Genomic DNA, 19,692 nt, shown 5'->3' on the forward strand with positions numbered 1-19,692 from the left:
GCAGACTCCACAAACCGTGAGATCATGACCTGGGCTGAAACCAAGAGTCAGACGCATAACCGACTGAGCCTCCCAGGGCCCCCCCCCCCCCCCAACAAAGTAGATTTTAATGTGCAGAAAAGTCACCTGGGATGTTGTGAAAATGCAGACCTTGTTCCCAAAGGCCTGGCCTGGGACCTGAGAGTCTGCCTTCCTGTCGAGCTCCCGGGAGACATCCATGCTTCTGGTCCCTAGACCACACTCGGCATGGCCAGGCTCTCAGGTCCACCCCCCTGGCCTTACCTATTAAGACAGAGAAATTGTGGCCCAAGCTCAGTTATCCTTCTGTCCTCAGCGTCTAGTACTAGACCAGGCACACAACAGGCCCTGAAGAAGGAGGATTAGGCTCAACTGACCTGAAACCAGTCGCTACAGGAGCCCTCAGCTGTGAGGCCTTCCTGCCCTCTCTCCCCTCACAGCCCATGCTCAGCGCCTACATGGCTGAGGCCTGTGGGGGCTGCGATCTCCAGCTGAACATATGTCTCTTCTACGTGGGCGAGCCCCAGATGGACATCATGCCCCCTGCCCGCTATGCCAGCCGCACCGACACAGCCGCCGCCTACCGGGAGATCACCCAGGCCACGGCCGGACGTTTCCACTGGTTTGGAGACACAGGTGCATGAACGAGTGTTGGCAGGCCCCTGTACCTCCTTCCTTCCAGAAAGTTGTCTTGGTACCAACATAGCTCCCTGTGCCATAGATATGTTCCAGAAAAAGGGCGTGTGAAAATCACGTTTGAAAAAGCAGAATTCCTATTCTAGGGATGGATGGTGGTGAGAATTGCAAGATAATATGAACATCCTTAATGCCACTGAACTGTACCCTTAAAACATGGTTAAAATGGTAAATTTTATGGTAAGCATATTTTATCACAATTTTTTAGAGGAAAAGGAAAAAAAAAAGCAAGCCTACTTAAAAATATTTTATTTACTTACTTATTCAGTGATTTATTTTTAAGTAAGCTCCACGCCCAGTGTGGGGATTGAACTCATGACCCTGAAATCAAGAGTCGCACGGATCTTCCTACTGACACAGCCAGGTGCCCTGACTTAAAAATATGTTAAGGCCAATATCGGGTCTTAACCAAGGACAAGGCATTTGTAAAGAAATGACAAGACAGGGGCGCCTGGGTGGCTGAATCGGTTGAGCGTCCGACTTCAGCTCAGGTCATGATCTCGCAGTTCGTGGGTTTAAGCCCCGCATCGGGCTTGGTGCTGACAGCTCAGAGCCTGGAGCCTGCTTTGGATTCAGTGTCTCCTTCTCTCTCTGTTCCTCCCCTGCTCACGCTCTGTCTCTCTCTCTCTCTGTCTCTCTCTCTCTCTCTCAAAGATAAATAAAGATTAAAAAAAAATTAAAAAAAAAAAGAAATGACAAGACAAAGGAAAGGGGGTTAGGGGCGGTAGACTGTGGGAAGGCAAACAGAAGGAGGGGACTAACATAAGGTCAGGGTTGTTTTAGTAACAACCAGGGTTGTTTGTTGTTTCCGGTGCTTTTCCTCCTCTTCCTGGCAAGGCAGAGGGAGACACCCTAAAATGGAAATTTACATCCTGCTCTTAGGCAAATGGAGGTGGGAGGAGGGTAGAGAACTTTTTGACTGTTTCTCAACTCTCTTCAGCTCAAAATAATCCTATGCCAAAATGGCATATTTTGGGATGGCATGCATATTCTGATCCCCTACAACTATCACAAAAAAAGAAATTGTTGGGGTGCCTGGGTGGCTCAGTCAGTTGAGAGTCCAACTCTTGATTGCAGCTCAGGCCATTATCTCAGTGTTTGTGGGATCAAGCCAGCTCTGTGCTGACAGCATGAAGCCTGCTTGGGATTCTCCCTCTCCCTCTCCCTCTCTCTCTGCCCCTTCCCCACTCGTGCCTACCTCTCTCTCTCAAAATAATTAAACTTAAAAAAAAAAAAAGTACTCACTGTCTAGGATGCCTGCCTGGGTCAGTCAGCAACTCTTGATATCCATAGCATGAGCTGAAACCCCACATTGGGCCTAGAGCCTAGTTAAAAATGAATAAATAAATTAGGTTTAAAAAAAAAAAAAGTGCAGGGGCACCTGGGTGGCTCAGTCGGTTGAGAGTCCGACTTCGGCTCAGGTCATGATCTCACAGTGCGTGGGTTCGAGCCCTGCATCAGGCTCTGTGCTGACAGCTCGGAGCCTGGAGCCTGCTTCGGGTTCTGTGTCTCCCTCTCTCTCTGCCCCTCCCCCACTCACGCTCTGTCTCTCTCTCTCTCTCCCCCTCTCTCTCTCTCTCAAAAATAAATAAACACTTTAAAAAAAAGTGCTAACTTTCTCTTTTCTAAAGTGACATAAATTTTCTTTTTTCTTTTTTTTTTAAAGTCTTATTTATACATTTTTGAGAAAGAGAGAGAGAGCCAGCGCGCTCAAGTGGGGGAGGGGCAGAAAGAGAGAGAGAGAATCCGAAACAGGCTTTGTGCTGTCAGTGCAGAGCCTGACATGGGGCTTGATCTCATGAAATGTGAGACCATGACCTGAGCCAAAATCAAGAGTTGGACACTTAACCGACTGAACCACCCAGATGCCCATAAGTTTTCTTTTTTAAAATATACTTTAAAAAAAATAAATAAATAAAATAAAATATACTTTTAAGTATGTTAGATAGACATTATGATGATCATTTCACAATATATATAAATATTCATGTATATAACAAAATGATTTGTTGTACACATGAAACTAATATCATGTCATATTATGTGATACATTATGTCAATAATATATGTCTCAATTACATATATACATATATATGCTTTTAAGTAACAAAAGCGATAATACAGATAATGGATTAGGTGGTATGGAGATAAGGCAAAATCATGACCGGGACACAGGAGTGATTGAGGCTCAGGACCCACTAGTACATTCCACCCTCTCTGATTTAGAAATGAAGAAATGACTCCCAAGGACATGAGTTACCTGTGGTACAAAATCAGTGGCATAGCTGGGGCTGGAACCCTGGGGCCCTGTTTCCCAGCTCTTTCCATGAAAAGCATTGGGCATATACATAGAAGTTATTGTCGGTGATGATTGCTAATAACAGGACACACTTCTAGAATAGTTATCATATGCCAGACACAGTTCCAAGCATTTTGCATGTATTAGTATTGATTCCTCACAATGATCCTCTGAAGTAGGTTATCCCCATTTTACAGATGGGAAAGCTGAGACAGAATCCAAAAGCATGTGGTTAGTAAGCGGTGGAACCAGGACTTGAACCCAGGCAGGCCAACTTCAGAGTCTGTCTTCTTAGTCATTACATTCCAGTCCCTCTCAAATAAGTCACCAATATTCACTTCAGACACTAGATAGTTTAATCCTAAGGTGGGTCTTCTTATTCAATGGAATAGCGGGACCATCACTCCTAGCCTGTCCTTCCTCTGGGTGAAGGCAGTCAGCTGCGTGCAAGCCACTGGGTCCTGGGGCCGGCCCCACTACTGGTAACTTCAATGTACCTGCCCATCCCCTTCACCACTGGGTGGGGCTGTGGGGGTGGGGGGTGGGGGACCTGGTCAGCACAGCCCATCAGGACCCCTTCCTGCCCCTCGGGCTCAGGTCACCTCCACACAGCCCTCATGTAAAGAGATATGGACGCTCTCCATGATCTACACCCCTCCTCCATGCTCATGATGTGCCTTGCTTCCAGGTATTTACGAAAGCGATGACATCAATGCCATCGTGTCTGAGATGGAAAAGGCTCTCAACTACTCCCAAAAGGTATGCCTTACGTGTGGGCAAACGACTGCCCTTCTCTATTTGTGCCCTGCGGCTGCCATATAAAGTACCACAAATTAGGCGGCTTAAAGCAATAGACATTTATTCTCTCACCGTTTCAGAGGCTAGAAGTCCGCGATTAAGGTGGTAGAAGGGCCATACTCCTTCTGAGGTCTCTGAGTAGAATCCCTCTGTAGCCCTTCCTAGCTGTCAGTGCTGGTTGGTGTTGAAAAAATTGCACAGGGGGCACCTGGCTGGCTCAGTAGGTTAAGCGTCCGACTTGGGCTCAGGTCAGGATCTCACAGTTCGTGGGTTTAAGCCCCGCGTCAGGCTCTGTGCTGATAGCTCAGAGCCTGGAGCTTGCTTTAGATCCTGTGTCTCTTTCCCTCTCTGCCCCTCCTCTGCTTGTGCTGTCTTTCTCTGTCCCTCAAAAGTGAATAAACGTTAAAAAAATTTTTTAATAAAAAAATTTTTAATAAAAATTAAATTAAAAATTGCACTGGATACTTGTTTAAAATGGCAAGGAAGGGGGGCACCTGGGTGGCTCAGTCAGTTAAGTGTCCAACTCTTGATATCAGCTCAGGTCATGATCTTGTGGTTTGTGAGTTCAAGCCCCTCATTGGGCTCTATGCTGACATCTCAGAGCCTAGAGCCTGCTTCAGATTCTGTGTCTGCCTCTCCCTCTCTTCCCGTCCCCACCTCTCTCTCTCTGAAAAAGAAGTAAACATTATTTTTTTTTTAAATAGCACTTGCCCTAAAAGCATAGTTGGCATGCTTTCTTGGCACGAGGGTTTGGGACCCCCAGGGAATTAACTAGCCCAGTGCCTGAGGGATCCCACACCCTACATACATGGGACTTACAATTAATAGTTTTGATCCACAGTGCTTATGGCCCCAGAAACAGGAGCCCAGAGGTGCCAATGGACCCAGTCTCTCCTGCTGTGTGTGTGTGTGTGTGTGTGTGTGTGTGTGTGTGTGTGTTTTGTGCATGTGCACTCTGTCTGCCCCCTGCTTGGAGGCACACCGTGGCTGGGGTGCTGCTAACCTGCCCAGTCCCCATTGCAGTGTGCCTTACTGGTGTCCTCACTGAAGAACCAGTCTGGGAAAGAAGTGGAAAGCTCAGCCCTCCTGAAAGAAAAACCAAAGATGTTCAAGCAAAGAAGTCAGCCCAGGAAACTCTATTCTTCCAAGCCCACAGCTTCCTCGGTGGCCAGAATGGTTTGACTCCCCTCCCTAATAACACAGCGTGGATTTTGTTGCCACCTTGTCTCCTAGTCTTTCCTAGATCTTAAAATGACCCAGGCCACTCTCCCAGACCCCAGGGCCAGCAGGGTGGGGCAGGGTGCTCAGTGGTCAATGTCCCGGGGGTACCTCCAGCTCCCCCTCTTCTGGGGGATCTGCTTCTCAGCTCTGGGGGCATCTCTGGCCTCCTCTCCACCCACCTTTGGCTCTGCCTGGCTATCTCAGCTTGATTCCTGTGCCGGGTACTAAGGACTCCATGGAATTGGCACCCACTGTTACATCTGATGGCTGTAAGGCAGGAGGGCTTATCCTGGAGGGTCTGTTTGGGCAAAGGGTATCTAATGGGCTCCTGCTGCCATGGGAGCCACTGCTGCCCAAGGCTTAGCAGGGGCCTGATAGGACCCTGAGGGTAGACCTGTGCCTGCTAGGGCCTTATCCCCGTCACAGCCGATCCAACCTGTCCTACCTAAAATATCCACCCCACTGCAGAAATCAGAGAGACCTCAGAATGACTCCGGACTCCACAGTGCTTGTGAGCAGAAGCAGCAAATACCTGGAGCTCTTCAGTGTTTCACTGATGGACAGATCCTTGCAAACATAATGCATTTGCAGAATGAGGGGACCAGTCCGGATCTTGTGTCGTCTACTCTCAGCCCGGGGGCTGCACTTCCAGGAGGTTCTGTCCACACAGGTTCTGCCCTCATTCAAAGAATTCAAGCAGGTTCCAGGAACCAGCCCAGATGCAAATTCTGGGACGAAATCCCGGAGTCTCAGGGGCTGTGTCTTGGGCCTTCGGTGCTTTCCGAGCAGATTCAGAGTGAAGAGGCTTGGGCTGTGCCAAGGCCTCCAAAGAGGCTCCTGGAATGAGGGCCAGGTAGCAGCAGCCAGGCCTTTTCACAGCAGCTCACCCAGTGGTGTGAGCTGGTTGGTCCAAGGCCCTGGGTAACTCTGTTCAGCCATTGCCACATTGCACTTGTGCCCAGTAATGAAGGACTCCTCCCTTAAAACTGAGATGCCCAAGAAGGCACAGAAGTTACCCAAATGGTTGCTTGTCATGCTAGAGGCCCAAAAATCCCAGTCCTAGGAAGAAGGGTGGTAACTGAAGCAAGTTCTGGCAAATCCCACGGGTATGCTAGCATGCCCTCCCTCCCTGTTATTAAACACCCACACACGCACGCACACAATTTTTCACCTCAAAACCCAGTCGCCTCTGAATCTGCTGCAGGAGATGGGGCAAACATGTCAGAGGAATCGACTCCCATAGGCCCCTCCCTGCATGGCTTCCTAACGGACAGGCTGAGACTGGGGTTTCATCCCAGAATTTGGGAAGGCAGGGGAAGGCGATGCCTCTAGGCTGGCTCTAGGCTGGGCAGAACCTTCCAGAAACACAGCCCCTGGGATGGGAGTAAGCTACACATGGTCTGGGCCTGCTACAGAGAACAGGCCACTGATAGGAAAGACGGCCTGTTTTCTAGAGCCTTAAAGATGACCGTGACAGAAAGAAGAGCTCCCCCTTGGAAGCTCTGACATGGCAGCCACTTAGTGGCAAAGCAGGCGTCCCACCAGGTAAGCGTGACCGTGCTCAGGCTGGTGGGTAGGGGGGTGGAGGGCATGGCCAAGACATGTATTAATTATAATGGTAACCAAAATGACTGATGATCATGAGTCTTTATCATGTGCTCACCCTTCTGCTAAGATTGTCCCAAGTAAAGCTTACCATAATCAGTCCTGTGTGACAGGTAATCTATTAGTTCCCCATTTCACTGATAAAGAAATTTAGGCCCAAGACCGGCTAAGGATAATGACCAGTGCCAGCTGGTCATGACAGGGCCTCAGTATTTTTATTTAAGTATTCAGCTCATAGAAGCAAGACCATGTATCTTATTAATTTTTTTAAGTTTATAGAGAGGGAGGGAGGGAGGGAGGGGTAGGGGCAGAAAGAGAGGGAGAGAGAATCCCAAGCAGGCTCTGTGCCGCCAGCACAGAGCCCGATGTGGGGCTCGAACTCACGATCAGTGAGATCAAGATGCGAGCCGAGATCAAGAGTTGGATACTTGACTGTCTGAGCCACCTAGGCACCCCCGTGTATCTTATTTCTAATGTCAAAGACATAGCAGAATGGTTCAGAGCAGAGTTGTGGAGTCAGCAAGACCTGGGTAGAATCTTTGCTGTGCCCTTACGGATCCTGGGCCCCACTCACCTTGACTATAAACTGGGGCACGTTGAGGATAAGCTGATACGGGTTACGGAAAGCACTTAGCGCCACGCCTGGCACACATCGGTACTTGGTAAATGGCAGCTTTAGCTGTTGCCGATGCAGGTGAGGCCAGAAGACTTGGGGGTAGTCCCTGAGGACCTCAAGGCCATCTTGAAGGCCTATTTCAAGGGCAGAGCATAGCTGAAATTGACAAATCTTCCAGACAAGCTGGACAGCGTCACCGCATGACCCCACCAGGCTGCTCCAGCCAACAGGCCAATTTTCCTCCAGCTTCAGCCCAGCCAGTGAAAGAAGGGACCACAGAATGGAGGAGGAAGACCAAGTGGAGGGAAGCAGAGACGTCTCTCTCACTGTTTTATACGGAGACGGGGAATAATGTGGGTAAGCAGGAGGTTACACAGATGTCTGGATGGCCCTGGAAGAACTGTAAGGTCAGCAGGCCCGTGGGTAGGGAGACCCCTCCAGCTGTCCCAGGATGTGGGCAGCAGTGTCTCCAGAGCAGGCGTATCCTCAAACCATTCAGGTCTCCCAGTCCAGGGAAATGGGCATGCGAGTTCTTGACACTGCTCATCCTCCATCAGAGGCAGTGTCCTCAGCTCTGAGGCTGATTGGGAAATTGGGAAGGGAGTGGAGATGAGTGTCCTCGGGTCCCTACCCACTCCCCACCCCCACAATTGATTGCTGCAAAATGGTACAAGTCCCCCAGTAATGATTCACTGAGGTGTAGAGAGGCGAGGTCCCAACGCTTCCCCTGATCCACCTAACAGCCTCCCTCTACCCTTCAGCAAATTGGCCTAAGGAATTTTCCAGCTGATTTGATTGACAGAGAAATTAAATGCAAAAGGAAGCCAAAGAGGGGAGTGGAGGCGAGAGGGAAGAGAGGTGCACGAGGTAACCTCACTCTGTTTCTCCTAGGCTCGGTCTACAAGAAATACCCTCAGGGAAGGGGAATACGAAGGGTTAGCTCTTCTATCCAGTTGCCCAGGAAGGATGCAGTTTGCTCAAGCCAAGAGGTATTAAGTTCTTGGAACCTGCACACACCCCTCAAGCAATAATCCCTTCCGCCAACCTTCCACTCGTAGGTAGGTGGACATACTTGGACGTGGAGACGCATGTGCTCACAATGGCTGCTTAGTATGGCAGATGGGAAAGAGTTTAAATAGACCTGTGTTGGAAACCTGGGTCTGCTGCTTCCTAGCTGGGTGACCTTGGGCAAGTCATTTAGCTACACCCAATCTCAGCGTCCCCGTTTGTAAAATGAATCCAGTTGTATATCTGCTAGGATTGATGACTAATTGAAGTATATTTTGGGTAAAGCACTTAGTGGTGTCAGAACCTTCTGGCTGCAGGCAGGACAAATCCCCCTTCTTGTTCATATCCTGAAGATACAAACATTCAATGAGAGTCTCTTTCCACAACCATTCAGTAAGAGTCTGAGCTTGGTTCTGACTGGAGCCTGACTCGATCCTGGAGCCATGCTTGATTGCCGCGAGCCTGCCCGTTCTTGTATCTCTCACCGTGACAAGGAGACAGAGATCACCCTAATTGGTTTAGAGTCTGAACTTCAGACTAGTCATGGCTTTCCACTCAAATTTTGTGGGAGAGAGTTGAAATGGCTATTGGAAAAGCAACAGCGTCCACCAGACTAGAAAGTAGCAGGTTCCCTGTTGCCGGTATTTCTTGTGCATCTCTCCCCAGTGCAGGGGAAGGAATCTACATGCCCTGGGTGCTCCATGAAGACCTAGAAACCCCACACTGCAAACACAAGACAGATTTCAAATACAACATTTTAATAGATGAGTCAGACCATCATTCTATTAAGCCTACATTACCCAAGATAATAGTTCTTTCTTTTATTCTAAAGTGGGTAGCAAATTATGGGCTCAAAAAACTGAGGATGGAAATCTCCAGATACATCGGTCCCAGCTGCACTCATCAGAAGTCAGCCCAGGGGCTGGCGTCAGCCAAATACTGCAACATCCTGCCCAGTATAGAGATCAATGTAAGTCATGGTTTTTGTTGCTATTGTTTCCTTTCTCCCACCTCCTGCCTGTGATCAGCTTCAAATGGCACAATGTGTTGGTGAGAACTCCATGTGAATGTACATGGCTTCTCTTCCTGCTTCTATCCAAAATTGGGACTGTTCTTGGCACATAGGGATGCAGATACTGTTGGAAGAAAAGTCAACTCCTTAGGGCGCCTGACACCATCTTCCAGAGCTAGAAGGGCTCCATGGAGTGAGAATTAGAAATAGTTGCTGAGGGGGGCGCCTGGATGGCTCAATCGGTTGACTCTTGATTTTGACTCTGGTCATGATCCCAGGTCAGCTCAGGTCATGATCCCAGAGTCGTGGGATCAAGCCCCTCATGGAGCCTGCTTAAGATTTTCTCTCTCTCCTTCTCCCTCTACTCCTTCCCCCTACTCTTTCTCTCTCTGTCTGTCTCTAAAATAAAAATTTTAAAAAACCACACACACAGAAAATAGTTGCTGAGAATAGGGTACTGGCTGAAGAACTCAGCAGAACTCTGTACCCCAATATTGCTGATGATTCTGTTAAGATGGGGAGCATCGGGGGGTTCCCTCCTCCCCTGGGGGGGAGTGTTTTCTAGTTTCTAGTTTGGGGATAATTTTTTCATTGCTAAAACACTGGAACAAGTAAATTTAGTACAAATGAAAAATGAATCATGCTGCTTTTCTTTTTGTTTTTGGAAGACCCCATTTTCTATCCTTGCCATTTTATGTGACGTTATTGATGTTAGGGGAAACTAGAAAGCCAAAAGTACCACCAATGCAAAATTATTCACCAGAAGGATTTTATGGGGGTTTTATCATGCTGTGCCCTTCTCCATCTAAGGTCATCTTTTAGTTTGACATTTATGGACTTCCCATCCTACCATGAAGGGTTTTCTAATTTAAAATTTAGAGATGCTATGTTTTTTATCATTTCAGTGACCGCGTGTGCCACCAAACCATCATCCCAATTCCCCTACTCCTTCTAGAACCATAAATCTAGTGGTTTGGTCAAAGAAAAAGCCTTTAAGCAAATATATATATGCCTAATAGAGGTTTTTGGAAATTATTAACCGCAACCAACTAAACTATTTAAGGAGATGATGGAGATATGAAGAAAGCTGATGGGGCAAAGTTTGCCTTGGCTTGTCTTAATCCAGGGGGTAGTGAGACATATCCAGTGGACGCCCAGGGAAATGGAAGCATACATCACATGTCTGGAGAAGGTGATGAGGCGCTATGTCCAGAGGCTGCAGTGGCTGCTGTCTGGTGAGCCTGCCTGCTGTCCTGGAGGGTGGAGGGGCATGAGGGGAAGTGCAAGGTCAACCCAGGGATGAGGGTCAGTCCTTCCCAGACCAGGTGCACAGGTCAGGGATGAGGCCAGGAAGGTCATCCAGCTACAACATGATTTCTGGATTCCAAGGTCAGGCAAGGTGCCGGATGACAGGGAGGTGGAGCATGGGCCGGTGGGCACCAGAAGGGAACCAGGCCTGTCCAGGCCCACCCTGCAAGGCCATGTCCCGCCCCTTGCCTTCCTGGATGTGACTGAGGGGCTTTCTCTCAAGAGGCTCAATTCAACATTGATTTGACCCCCATAGAACTTGTCTACAAAGGCAGAAACGAGAGGAAGTCCTGACAGAGAAGAATCCCCTGTTCTTCTTTACAGAGGGCACCAAGGCCCCTTCAGGGCAGGTGGACAGCAGGGCTGGCCCAGGAGAGCCAGGCTCACACCCTAGAGGAGGGTGGGCTGGAGATCAAGAGACGGCCGGAAGCATCAAGTTCAAGAGGCCAGGCAGATAGCCGGAGCTGGACAGGAGAGTGTTTAGGCTTTGGGGCCTGGAGGGTTCCTGGGACAACAGGAGGAAGGAGGGAGGGAGGCTTTTATAGAGGTCCCTATGTGGGCTCCTCAGGGTCCCACACAGATTCATTAGATCCAATCCTCTGCAGTAGAACCTGGTAAAATAGACCATGTGCAGTGGGGTATAGTGATGACTGCTGCTTTCCAAAGCCTCCGGAGGGCACTGCCAGAGCCACGTGTAGTCGTCGCGTCAGAGGCTGACACGGGGGCAAAGAGGTTGTGTGCCTCTCTCCAATCGCAATGCACGTTTGCTGCTGGGAAGGGTGTGAAGATCAGCAATGCTGCCACCCCAGTGCCACCCAGTACTTCAAAACACCACCAACACTTCCAAACCCAGGGCTGCTTCACTTATTCACTCGTTCATTATTCAACAAATGTGTGTTGCTCTCCCACCAGGTGCTGGGGAGATGGTGGAAGGCAACACCCAACACGGTCCCTGAGCTCGTGGAGCATATGGTCTAGGAGACAGACATTAACCAAAGAGTCCCACAGACAAGTCTAATGTCACGGTGGTGACGTGTGTAGGGAGGAGATAGGTATGGGCAGTGAGAGCCTCTAAGAGGGGCAGCGGGCCTGGATAGGAAAATCACAGGAGGCTTCCCTGAGGAGCCAAGATCCGAAGAGTGAATAGATGTTACCTGGGCAAAGAGAGAAAAGACAGGCATGTCTGAGGTGCTGGGGGCTGGGTCGGGGGGGGGGGTCGGTGCTGAGTATAAGGACTAAAAGGAAGCCTGTGTGGCTGAGGACGAGGGAGAGTAAGAATGAGACCATCCCAGAGAGATGAGGCCATGCCCAGTCTTTGTCCTTTATCCTAAGAGCAATCAAAGCCACTAAATGTTTTAAATAGGGGGAAATGATCAAGTTAGCATTGGCAATAATCGCCCTGGTTCTGCATGGAATACAAATTGTTGAGGGGATAGAGCTCGTAGTAGCCCGGGTGAAAGACTGGGCTAGCTGGAAGAGGTGGGGATGGTAGAGATGGACGGAGTGGGCGGAGTCAGAGAGATGCAGGAGGTCAAAACGACGGGGCTTGGTGGCTCGCACTGTTTCCACCATCTGGTTCCTAAGACGGATCGGCCAGCCGTTTGCAGCTGGAGTTTCCTCGACTCAACTGGCTGGCTGGCCATCTTCATGGAACGTCGCCCATGCCTCAGGATGACCCCTCTCTTGTCATGTGGACATGAGCACTGCCAGGGAACACCCCAGATGAGTCCTGGAAGGTTCCTGGCCAGTGGGTCCAGCCAGCTCAGTCCATCTTTTCCTGGAAAGCAGCCGATCTTTTCTGTGGCAGTTTTTCCATTTTCTTCTACGACTGCCTCCAGGAAGGTCGCTGAGGCGTGATTCAAGAACGCTGGATGCGTTGTCTTCTGTTCTTCGGCTTTCCCCTGGGTCACTTCTGTATTTAGCCTCGTGAAACTAAAGGCTAGGGTTAGTGGTTGTCTGACTAAAGTGTGGGTTGGAGGACATGGGTTTCTCAGTGGTCACTGCCAGTCTGTGTGACCCTGGCAAGGGTCTCCATCCAGTCCTCCTGATTCCTTCCACAGTCTTTCTCTCTGTCCTTGAGCAGAGAGGCCCAGGCTTGCCCAGGCTGTTCCTTCCACACCTTCACCTCTTTCCTCCGCTAGCTGCCCATCCTGCAGTGGTAGCTCACCCACCGAACTCAGATTCTTCCCACTACTGCTCTGTCATGACCCTCGGAGAGCCATAGCTATGGATTTAACATCTGTCTTGCCTGCCCAACTCTCAGCTCCAGGAGGCCAGGCAGCCTCTCTCCATCACACTTTGCACAGTGCCGGGCTCCGCTGATGTCTGTTGACCAGCTGACGGACTCCGTGCTCCATAACATCTTTTCCAGCCCCAAACAATACCGTAACACCACTTAGTCCAGGCGCTTAACTGTAGGGATGAGGAAACTCGGGCCAGAGTGGTTACAACCTCTTGTGCAGGTGATCACAGATCACAGGCAAAGACACAGCTGAAACTGTGATGTCCCAAAGCCCAGGCCACTGACCGACTCTGCCCTTGGACAACTGACGCCCCTCACCCCTCGACAACATCACAAAGGCCATCTCCCAGTGGGCTAACATCTGATTGTTGACCAGTGAGGCAACAGGTGTATTTGGTAGACCTTGTATTTGATAGCTGCCGTGAGAAAAGCCAGCAGTGGCAGGAGCGACCCCTCACTCCTTCCCTGCCTCTGCCCCCACGCCCTCGGAGCAGGGAGCCGCCGATTATTTGGCACCATTTTGGAGAGCAAAGTGTGCATCCTGGTGGACACGTCGGGATCCATGGGCCCCTACCTGCAGCAGGTGAAGACGGAGCTGATTCTGCTGATTTGGGAACAGCTGCGCAAGCACTGTGACAGGTGAGAGGCAGGGGGTGAGTGGGTGCGTGGCAGGAAGCGCTGTAACAGGTGAGAGGGAAGGGGGTGAGTGGCTGTGAGGCAGGAAGATCAAAGGGGAAGTTCATTGGGCTTCCCTCCTCACCGCTCACAAGCCTGGAGCTGTAGCTTATTTGAGCAGTAACTCTGCATCCTGTTGCAGAAATAAAGCAGCCTTCAGAAATCCATCTCTGGCCCAGGGACCATTGCAAACAGAGCAAAGGAACCAGCAGGTGGCCTTCAATTGTAGATTTCAGCTGAACTTGATTTTTTTTTAATTAAAAAAAAATTTTTTTTTAACATTTATTTATTTTTGAGACAGAGAGAGACAGAGCACGAACGGGGGAGGGTCAGAGAGAGAGGGAGACACAGAATCTGAAACAGGCTCCAAGCTCTGGGCTGTCAGCACAGAGCCCGACGCAGGGCTCGAACTCACGGACCGCAAGATCATGACCTGAGCTGAAGTGGGACGCTCAACCGACTGAGCCACCCAGGCGCCCCTCAACTTGATTTTTTAAGAGATTGGGGTTTGGGGTTGTTTTCTCTACCCAGAAAAATTGACCCTAGGAGACAGTAGGAGACTGGTCCTAGACTGGGATTCATCCTTGCCTTAATAACAGTAAACATTTATTGAGCACTTGCTGTGTGCCAAGCACCTTATGTGCATGATTTCATTCAATCCTCACAGTGCCCCAATGAGGTATTTCCATTATTATCCCCAATTTTCAGAAAAGGAAATTAGGGCTTAGAGAGATTAAGTAATTTGCCAGAGATCACATGACCTGTAAGTGGCACAGAGGTGGGGTGCCGATCTATTTCATCTGCATCTAGAATCGTCAGCGCGTACCTCCTCCTTCTCATTCTCCCCAAGGGGCCCCGGGGCTCGATGTAGGGTCTTGACACTGATAGGCTTGCATGGTCCTCACAGAGGTTACTTCACCCAGGCATCTTCTAACCCATCTCTTTCACCTTCTCTCTGCCCCTACCTTTTCCACTCCCCTCCCCAGGTTTAACCTGCTCAGCTTTGCGGAGGACCTACAACTGTGGAGGGACACTCTGGTGGAGACCACAGATGCAGCCTGTCACGAGGCTATGCAGTGGGTGACCCACCTGCGTGCTCAGGGGAGCACCTCAGTCTTGCAAGCATTACTGGCAAGTTCTGCCCCCGAGCCCGACTCCGTAACAAAACAGAAATACCATCACCCCTTCTACCGATCCCGCATTATGCTTTCAAATTACAAAGAGCCCTCTTAGATCTACGAAGTGTTACTTTATTTCATTGTCCCGACAACCTGGTGAGAAAGTGATCCTCGTTGTCACTTTAGAGTTGAAGGCACAGAGGCTCAGAGAGGTTAAGTGACTTGCTGGGATTAACCAGCCCAGAAGTACGCCATGCTTTCTCCTAGACCTTGGCAGCTTCCTTGGTCTGTGATAGATGAAAGGGGGGAAGGGAGGGTCTCTCACTCTAAATGGACAAGTCAGTGGGATCCAATCAGAACTATTTCCCTTGGGGACAGCAGGCAATTCGTTTTTGCCCTTCCTGGTTAGTGCCTAGCCCTGAGCCAGACCACCCTCCCGCTCTCTTTCAGAAAGCCTTCAGTTTTCACGATGTGGAAGGATTGTACCTCCTGACCGACGGGAAGCCAGATACAAGCTGCAGCCTTATTCTGAATGAAGTCCAAAGACTCAAGGAGGAAAGAGATCTGAAACTGCACACCATTTCCCTGAACTGCTCAGGCAGGTGGGCAAGAAGGAGCAGGGGCTGAGCTGTACGCCTTTCCCACGGCTGCGTGTGTGAGGTACACATGTGAGCAGCTGGCCCAGTCCAGGGACTCACTTTAGACCCCAATCTCTCTGGGGCCCAACTCTGTGAGTGAGAAATGAGGAGGGTGCAGGCAGGCGTTACATCAGAGTGAAAGCCCTCCCTCCACCTCCAGCTTGCCCCTCTCAGGCACCGCAGTCCTGACTTTCTCCAGTATGAGAATGGATTTGCGTCCATTCCCACGGTCACGTGTGGTCTTCGCCCTCCCAATCTTTCTCGGAGCACATTTGTGAAAATTGATGGGAAAAACGTTTAAAGTAGCATTGCCACGGTTATTTTTTTATAAACGATCACCGCAGAGCAACATGTGTTGGAAAAGAGAGATTCTGCTCCTTCAGAAAAAGACTTGAATGTTTTTGGCAAAACTGTGATTACTTTGGTGAATTTTTTTTTAATGTTTATTTTTGAGAGAGACGGAGAGAGAGTGAACAGGGGAGGGGCAGAGAGAGAGGGAGACACAGAATCTGAAGCAGGCTCCAGGCTCTGAGCGGGGCTCAAACTTAGAATGGTGAGATCGTGACCTGAGCCAAAGTCAGACACTTAACCGACTGAGCCCCCCAGGCGCCCCGCTTTGGTGCATATTTGATCTGTCTAAACCACGAGCTTCATAAAGGCCACGCTTGTGTCCCTGCCAGCCCCAACACGTAGTAGCAGGTACTGGCTCCGTGTCCATTTAAGGAACGTGTGCTGGCTGTGTGCTTTCCCACTAGCTGGTGACCCTGAAGCAGGGAATCTGCTTCATGCAGCAGCTGCCTCGCCCATAAACTGACGGGGGTGGGCTTGGTGATGCCAACGTGGTCTCAGTGGCACAGGGCCTCAGGGTCCAGGGCCCACTGCCGCACAGACTTAAGCTCCCCACAGGCTAGGGGTGCAGAGGGAACTTGCCTGGCCAGTCAGCGGGCCAGCCTCAGAACATCTGTTCTCCCAACTAGGGCGGCGGTTGACTTCCTGAGAAATCTAGCCTCCCTCACGGGGGCCCGCTATCACTGCCCTGTTGATGAGGACACACTCTTCAAAATCCACGGCCTGCTGACCAAGGGCTTCGTGGACGAAAGGGTAGGTTGTGGAGCGACTGAGTGAGGTCTGTTCAGATGTCTCGATATAACGTCATTCCCCCCACCTGAAAAGATCTCTGCTTCTCTTGTGAGAATACGAAGTATTGGCTAGAAAGGGCTGTGTTTCCCTGCTGCTCTTCCTCGAGGCTGGCTCTCCTCGGAGTGGGAAAGCAACACAGCTTGGAGGTGTTATTTATTTAAGTCAATCAATCAATCAATCAATCAATCTCTACACCCAACCACCCAATACGGGGCTTGAACTCACAACCCTGAGATTAAGAGTCACATTCTTTGCCTACAGAGCCAGCCAGGTGCCCGTGGAGGTGTTATTTACTAACAGAACAGTTCACATTCATTGCACTTACTTGTGCAGGTCCATTGCTTTATACAGACTACCCCTTTCAATCCCCTTAACCACTATTATACCCATTAAATGGATGAATAAATAGGCTCAGTAAGGGACAGGAATACACCTAAAGACATAGCAAATGGTAAAGTCAGCCCAGACACTCATGCTCTTAACCTCTTTGCTGTAAGTCCTGCTTATTTCTGTGTCCCTGTGTTCAATTCATTGAAACACAGATATTCAAATGATCTAAGTAATAAATCTGGTAAAGTCACAGTTTCTATCACACATGCCAGATACGAGAATGCCAAAGATCCTCTCCCGGTCTGACTGAAAAGCTAGGCACGTGTTTATACCTTTTGGGAGCATGGTGCTCTCAGAACATTTTCAAGGCAACAAATCATCACGTAAGACAACCAACCAGAATTCCAGAACCTCTTTTTGGAGGTTAAAGATGACAGGACATGGCCTAATTTGTGAGGTCAAGTGCTTTGCAGGACTCCTTCGTTCAAATACGTCTTCTAGGGATAAATACTACAAATAGTTCAGAGAACAGCACAAGTGACAGTAACAAATATTCACCCGTCCTTATAACCCAGGAAAACAAACTTGACAATGTTGCGAAAATCCTCAGTTTGATGCCACAAAAAATCAGGTTCTATGAATAGCCTCCAGATGCAGAATGGGATCATTCCTCTCCTGCTGCGAAGGGCAGAGGGAGCCTCTTTCTTTTGTACATTCTCTTGCTGATCGTGAGCACTTGTGTCTCTAACTCTAGCCTCTGGAATTCCACTGGCTGACACAAGAGAAAAGCTGCCTGTGCAGCTGTTTTACTAGAAGCAATAGGGAAAGGGCAGAATAGATCTCACTGGGTAACAGTGAGATAAGGAGCATGTGCCACTTCTGTTCTACTGAGAAGAGAGGCGCCGACTGCCGTGAAGTCCAATGAACACCTTGGTTCGCCACTACCCACTCCGCTGACTCTCAGACACCTTACCTCAAAGTGTTCCACTTGCAAAGTAGCTACCTTGGCAGGTGGTGAGCTCCTTGTCTCTGGAGGTATGCAAACCGAGGCCCACAGATTGCCTGCACTGGGTGGGAGGCTGCATTTGATTAGGTCTAATTTTTTTTTTTTCCCTGAGATTTTGGATTTTCAGGTTGCACCCAGTCATTGAATGAATCTAATTTCACACTCATTTCCCCTTTCCAAGGACCCCGTATTGCCACTATTTGAAGGAGATGATTTGAGAAGATTGGCCCAGGAGATCACCAAGGCCAGAAGCTTCCTCTGGAAGGCCCAATCCTTCAGGTATGCCCTTCGAGCAGCCCCTCACACCTGCCTCGTGGCTCTAGCCCACCCAGACCCCGGGCCTCATCAAGACTTGGGCCCATCCTGCTGATGACACAGCGTTCCTGCAAGAGCTCCTGCCTGCTTCTCCCCACCAGGCCCAGAAATCTGGGCGTCAGGGGGACCTCCTCGCTTCATCTCCTGTCCACTAGGTCTCAACTCCGGAAGAAAAACAACACAGAACCAAATGTCACTCTTTTCTAGAGAAGGGTTCTCAGGTAAGAGGAGGTGATGAGCTCTCTGTCTCGTAAGTATCCACCAAGGACGAGGCAGCATGCTCAGTGTCATGGGTAGTAGTAACTATGGGGGGGAGGGAGGGATTGGAAATAATGATTCCTCTAAATTGAAAGGCCGTCTTACAAATAATCACTCGCTCAGCACACACTGGCCCTGAGGGTGAGGTATCCTAGAAAGCTGTAACCCAGAGTTCATCCCCAGGAAACATGATCCCAGGCACTGGGGCTCTCTGGAAGCTGAGGGAGGGAAGGCTCTGACATCTCAGGTCCACTCTAATGTTCCTGCCCTGTCCCCCAGCACACCCTACACTCCAGCAACAAAATTATCACTCATTAGGAAGCCTTGCACCAAGCCTGCCTGGAAACGCCCTTCTTACCACCCTCTGCCTGGTGACTCCTGCTCATCCATCAAGGCACAACTCATATGGCATCAGCTCCACTGTGAAGATGTCCCTGGGACCCATCAAGAGCTGGGAGCCTCCAGCCTTCCTCCCACTGCATCCGGACCAAACATCTGTTTTCACGGCCGTGACACTTAGCATTTATGATGCCTAGCACTCCATACCATGCTTCCTTACTCCCTTTGCCAACTCTTTTTCTTGGCTGTGAGCTCCCCCAGGATGAGGCTGGTGTCCTAGGTCCCCAGAACCTGCCACAGGGGCAGACGTAGTAAACTGTGAGCATCCAACTTAGCTGTGGGAGTCCGGCTCTGGAAACCAGCCAGAGCATGTTATTTCTGCCCTGGTCCCCTCACCCTCTGCTTCCTACCACCCTGGTCCAGGGGGGGTGATGCAGATTCACCATCAGCCCATCTTGGGAGCAAAAACCAGTGAGCCTTACCACCTGCCCCCTACCTGTTCAACCAAACTGAATTAAGGTCTGCCCTGCTCAAGCGGGTGAAAATTGGGTTGGGTCCACTGGGCCCGGCCCTGCTGTGTACATATGAAATGACTGTCTCATGTATTATGTGGTCTGATTTCCTGAGATGAGAAAAAATTGCTTTTATTTAATTAAATAGAATCAAAATGACTTTTAAGCTGAAGTGATGCTTTGTGTGTGTATGTAAATTTTTGGTGATATAAAATGCTAGTAAAAGACTCATATGCACGGGCACCTGGTAGCTCAGTCAGTTGAGCGTCCGACTTCAGCTTAGGTCATGATTTCATGTTTCATGAGTTGGAGCCCCAGGTTGAGGTTGCTGCTGTCAGTGCATAGAGCCAGCTTCTGGTCCCCCTCTCTATCAGGGGGGTCCCCCTCCCCCACATGGGTGCATGCACTCTCTCTCTCTCTCTCTCAAAAATACATAAAACTTTTTTTAAAAGACTCATGCAGAATATATGAAGAATTCCAAATCAATAAGAAACAGAGAAATATCCTAATGTTTTGAAATGGACAAAACACTCAAACA

The 19,692-nt window shown here is 49.7% G+C and overlaps 1 protein-coding gene across 1 annotated transcript in view; it reads left to right on the plus strand.

The window, feature by feature from the left end:
• Nucleotides 1-19,308, plus strand: part of VWA3A (von Willebrand factor A domain containing 3A) — a 60,861-nt gene extending 41,553 nt beyond the window's left edge. Inside the window, 15 exon segments of the mRNA XM_030300248.1 lie at nt 459-654; nt 3,702-3,772; nt 4,835-4,987; nt 6,487-6,577; nt 7,500-7,610; nt 8,145-8,242; nt 9,094-9,231; nt 10,400-10,508; nt 13,318-13,462; nt 14,485-14,629; nt 15,067-15,218; nt 16,232-16,355; nt 17,912-18,009; nt 18,201-18,266; nt 18,583-19,308. Coding sequence (XP_030156108.1) covers nt 459-654; nt 3,702-3,772; nt 4,835-4,987; nt 6,487-6,577; nt 7,500-7,610; nt 8,145-8,242; nt 9,094-9,231; nt 10,400-10,508; nt 13,318-13,462; nt 14,485-14,629; nt 15,067-15,218; nt 16,232-16,355; nt 17,912-18,009; nt 18,201-18,252 — 1,683 coding nt within the window. The 3' untranslated portion in view covers nt 18,253-18,266; nt 18,583-19,308.
• The last annotated feature ends 384 nt before the right edge of the window (nt 19,309-19,692 follow it).

Source organism: Lynx canadensis, chromosome E3 (assembly GCF_007474595.2).
Source record: "Lynx canadensis isolate LIC74 chromosome E3, mLynCan4.pri.v2, whole genome shotgun sequence".
NCBI classification, from domain to species: Eukaryota; Metazoa; Chordata; class Mammalia; order Carnivora; family Felidae; genus Lynx; species Lynx canadensis.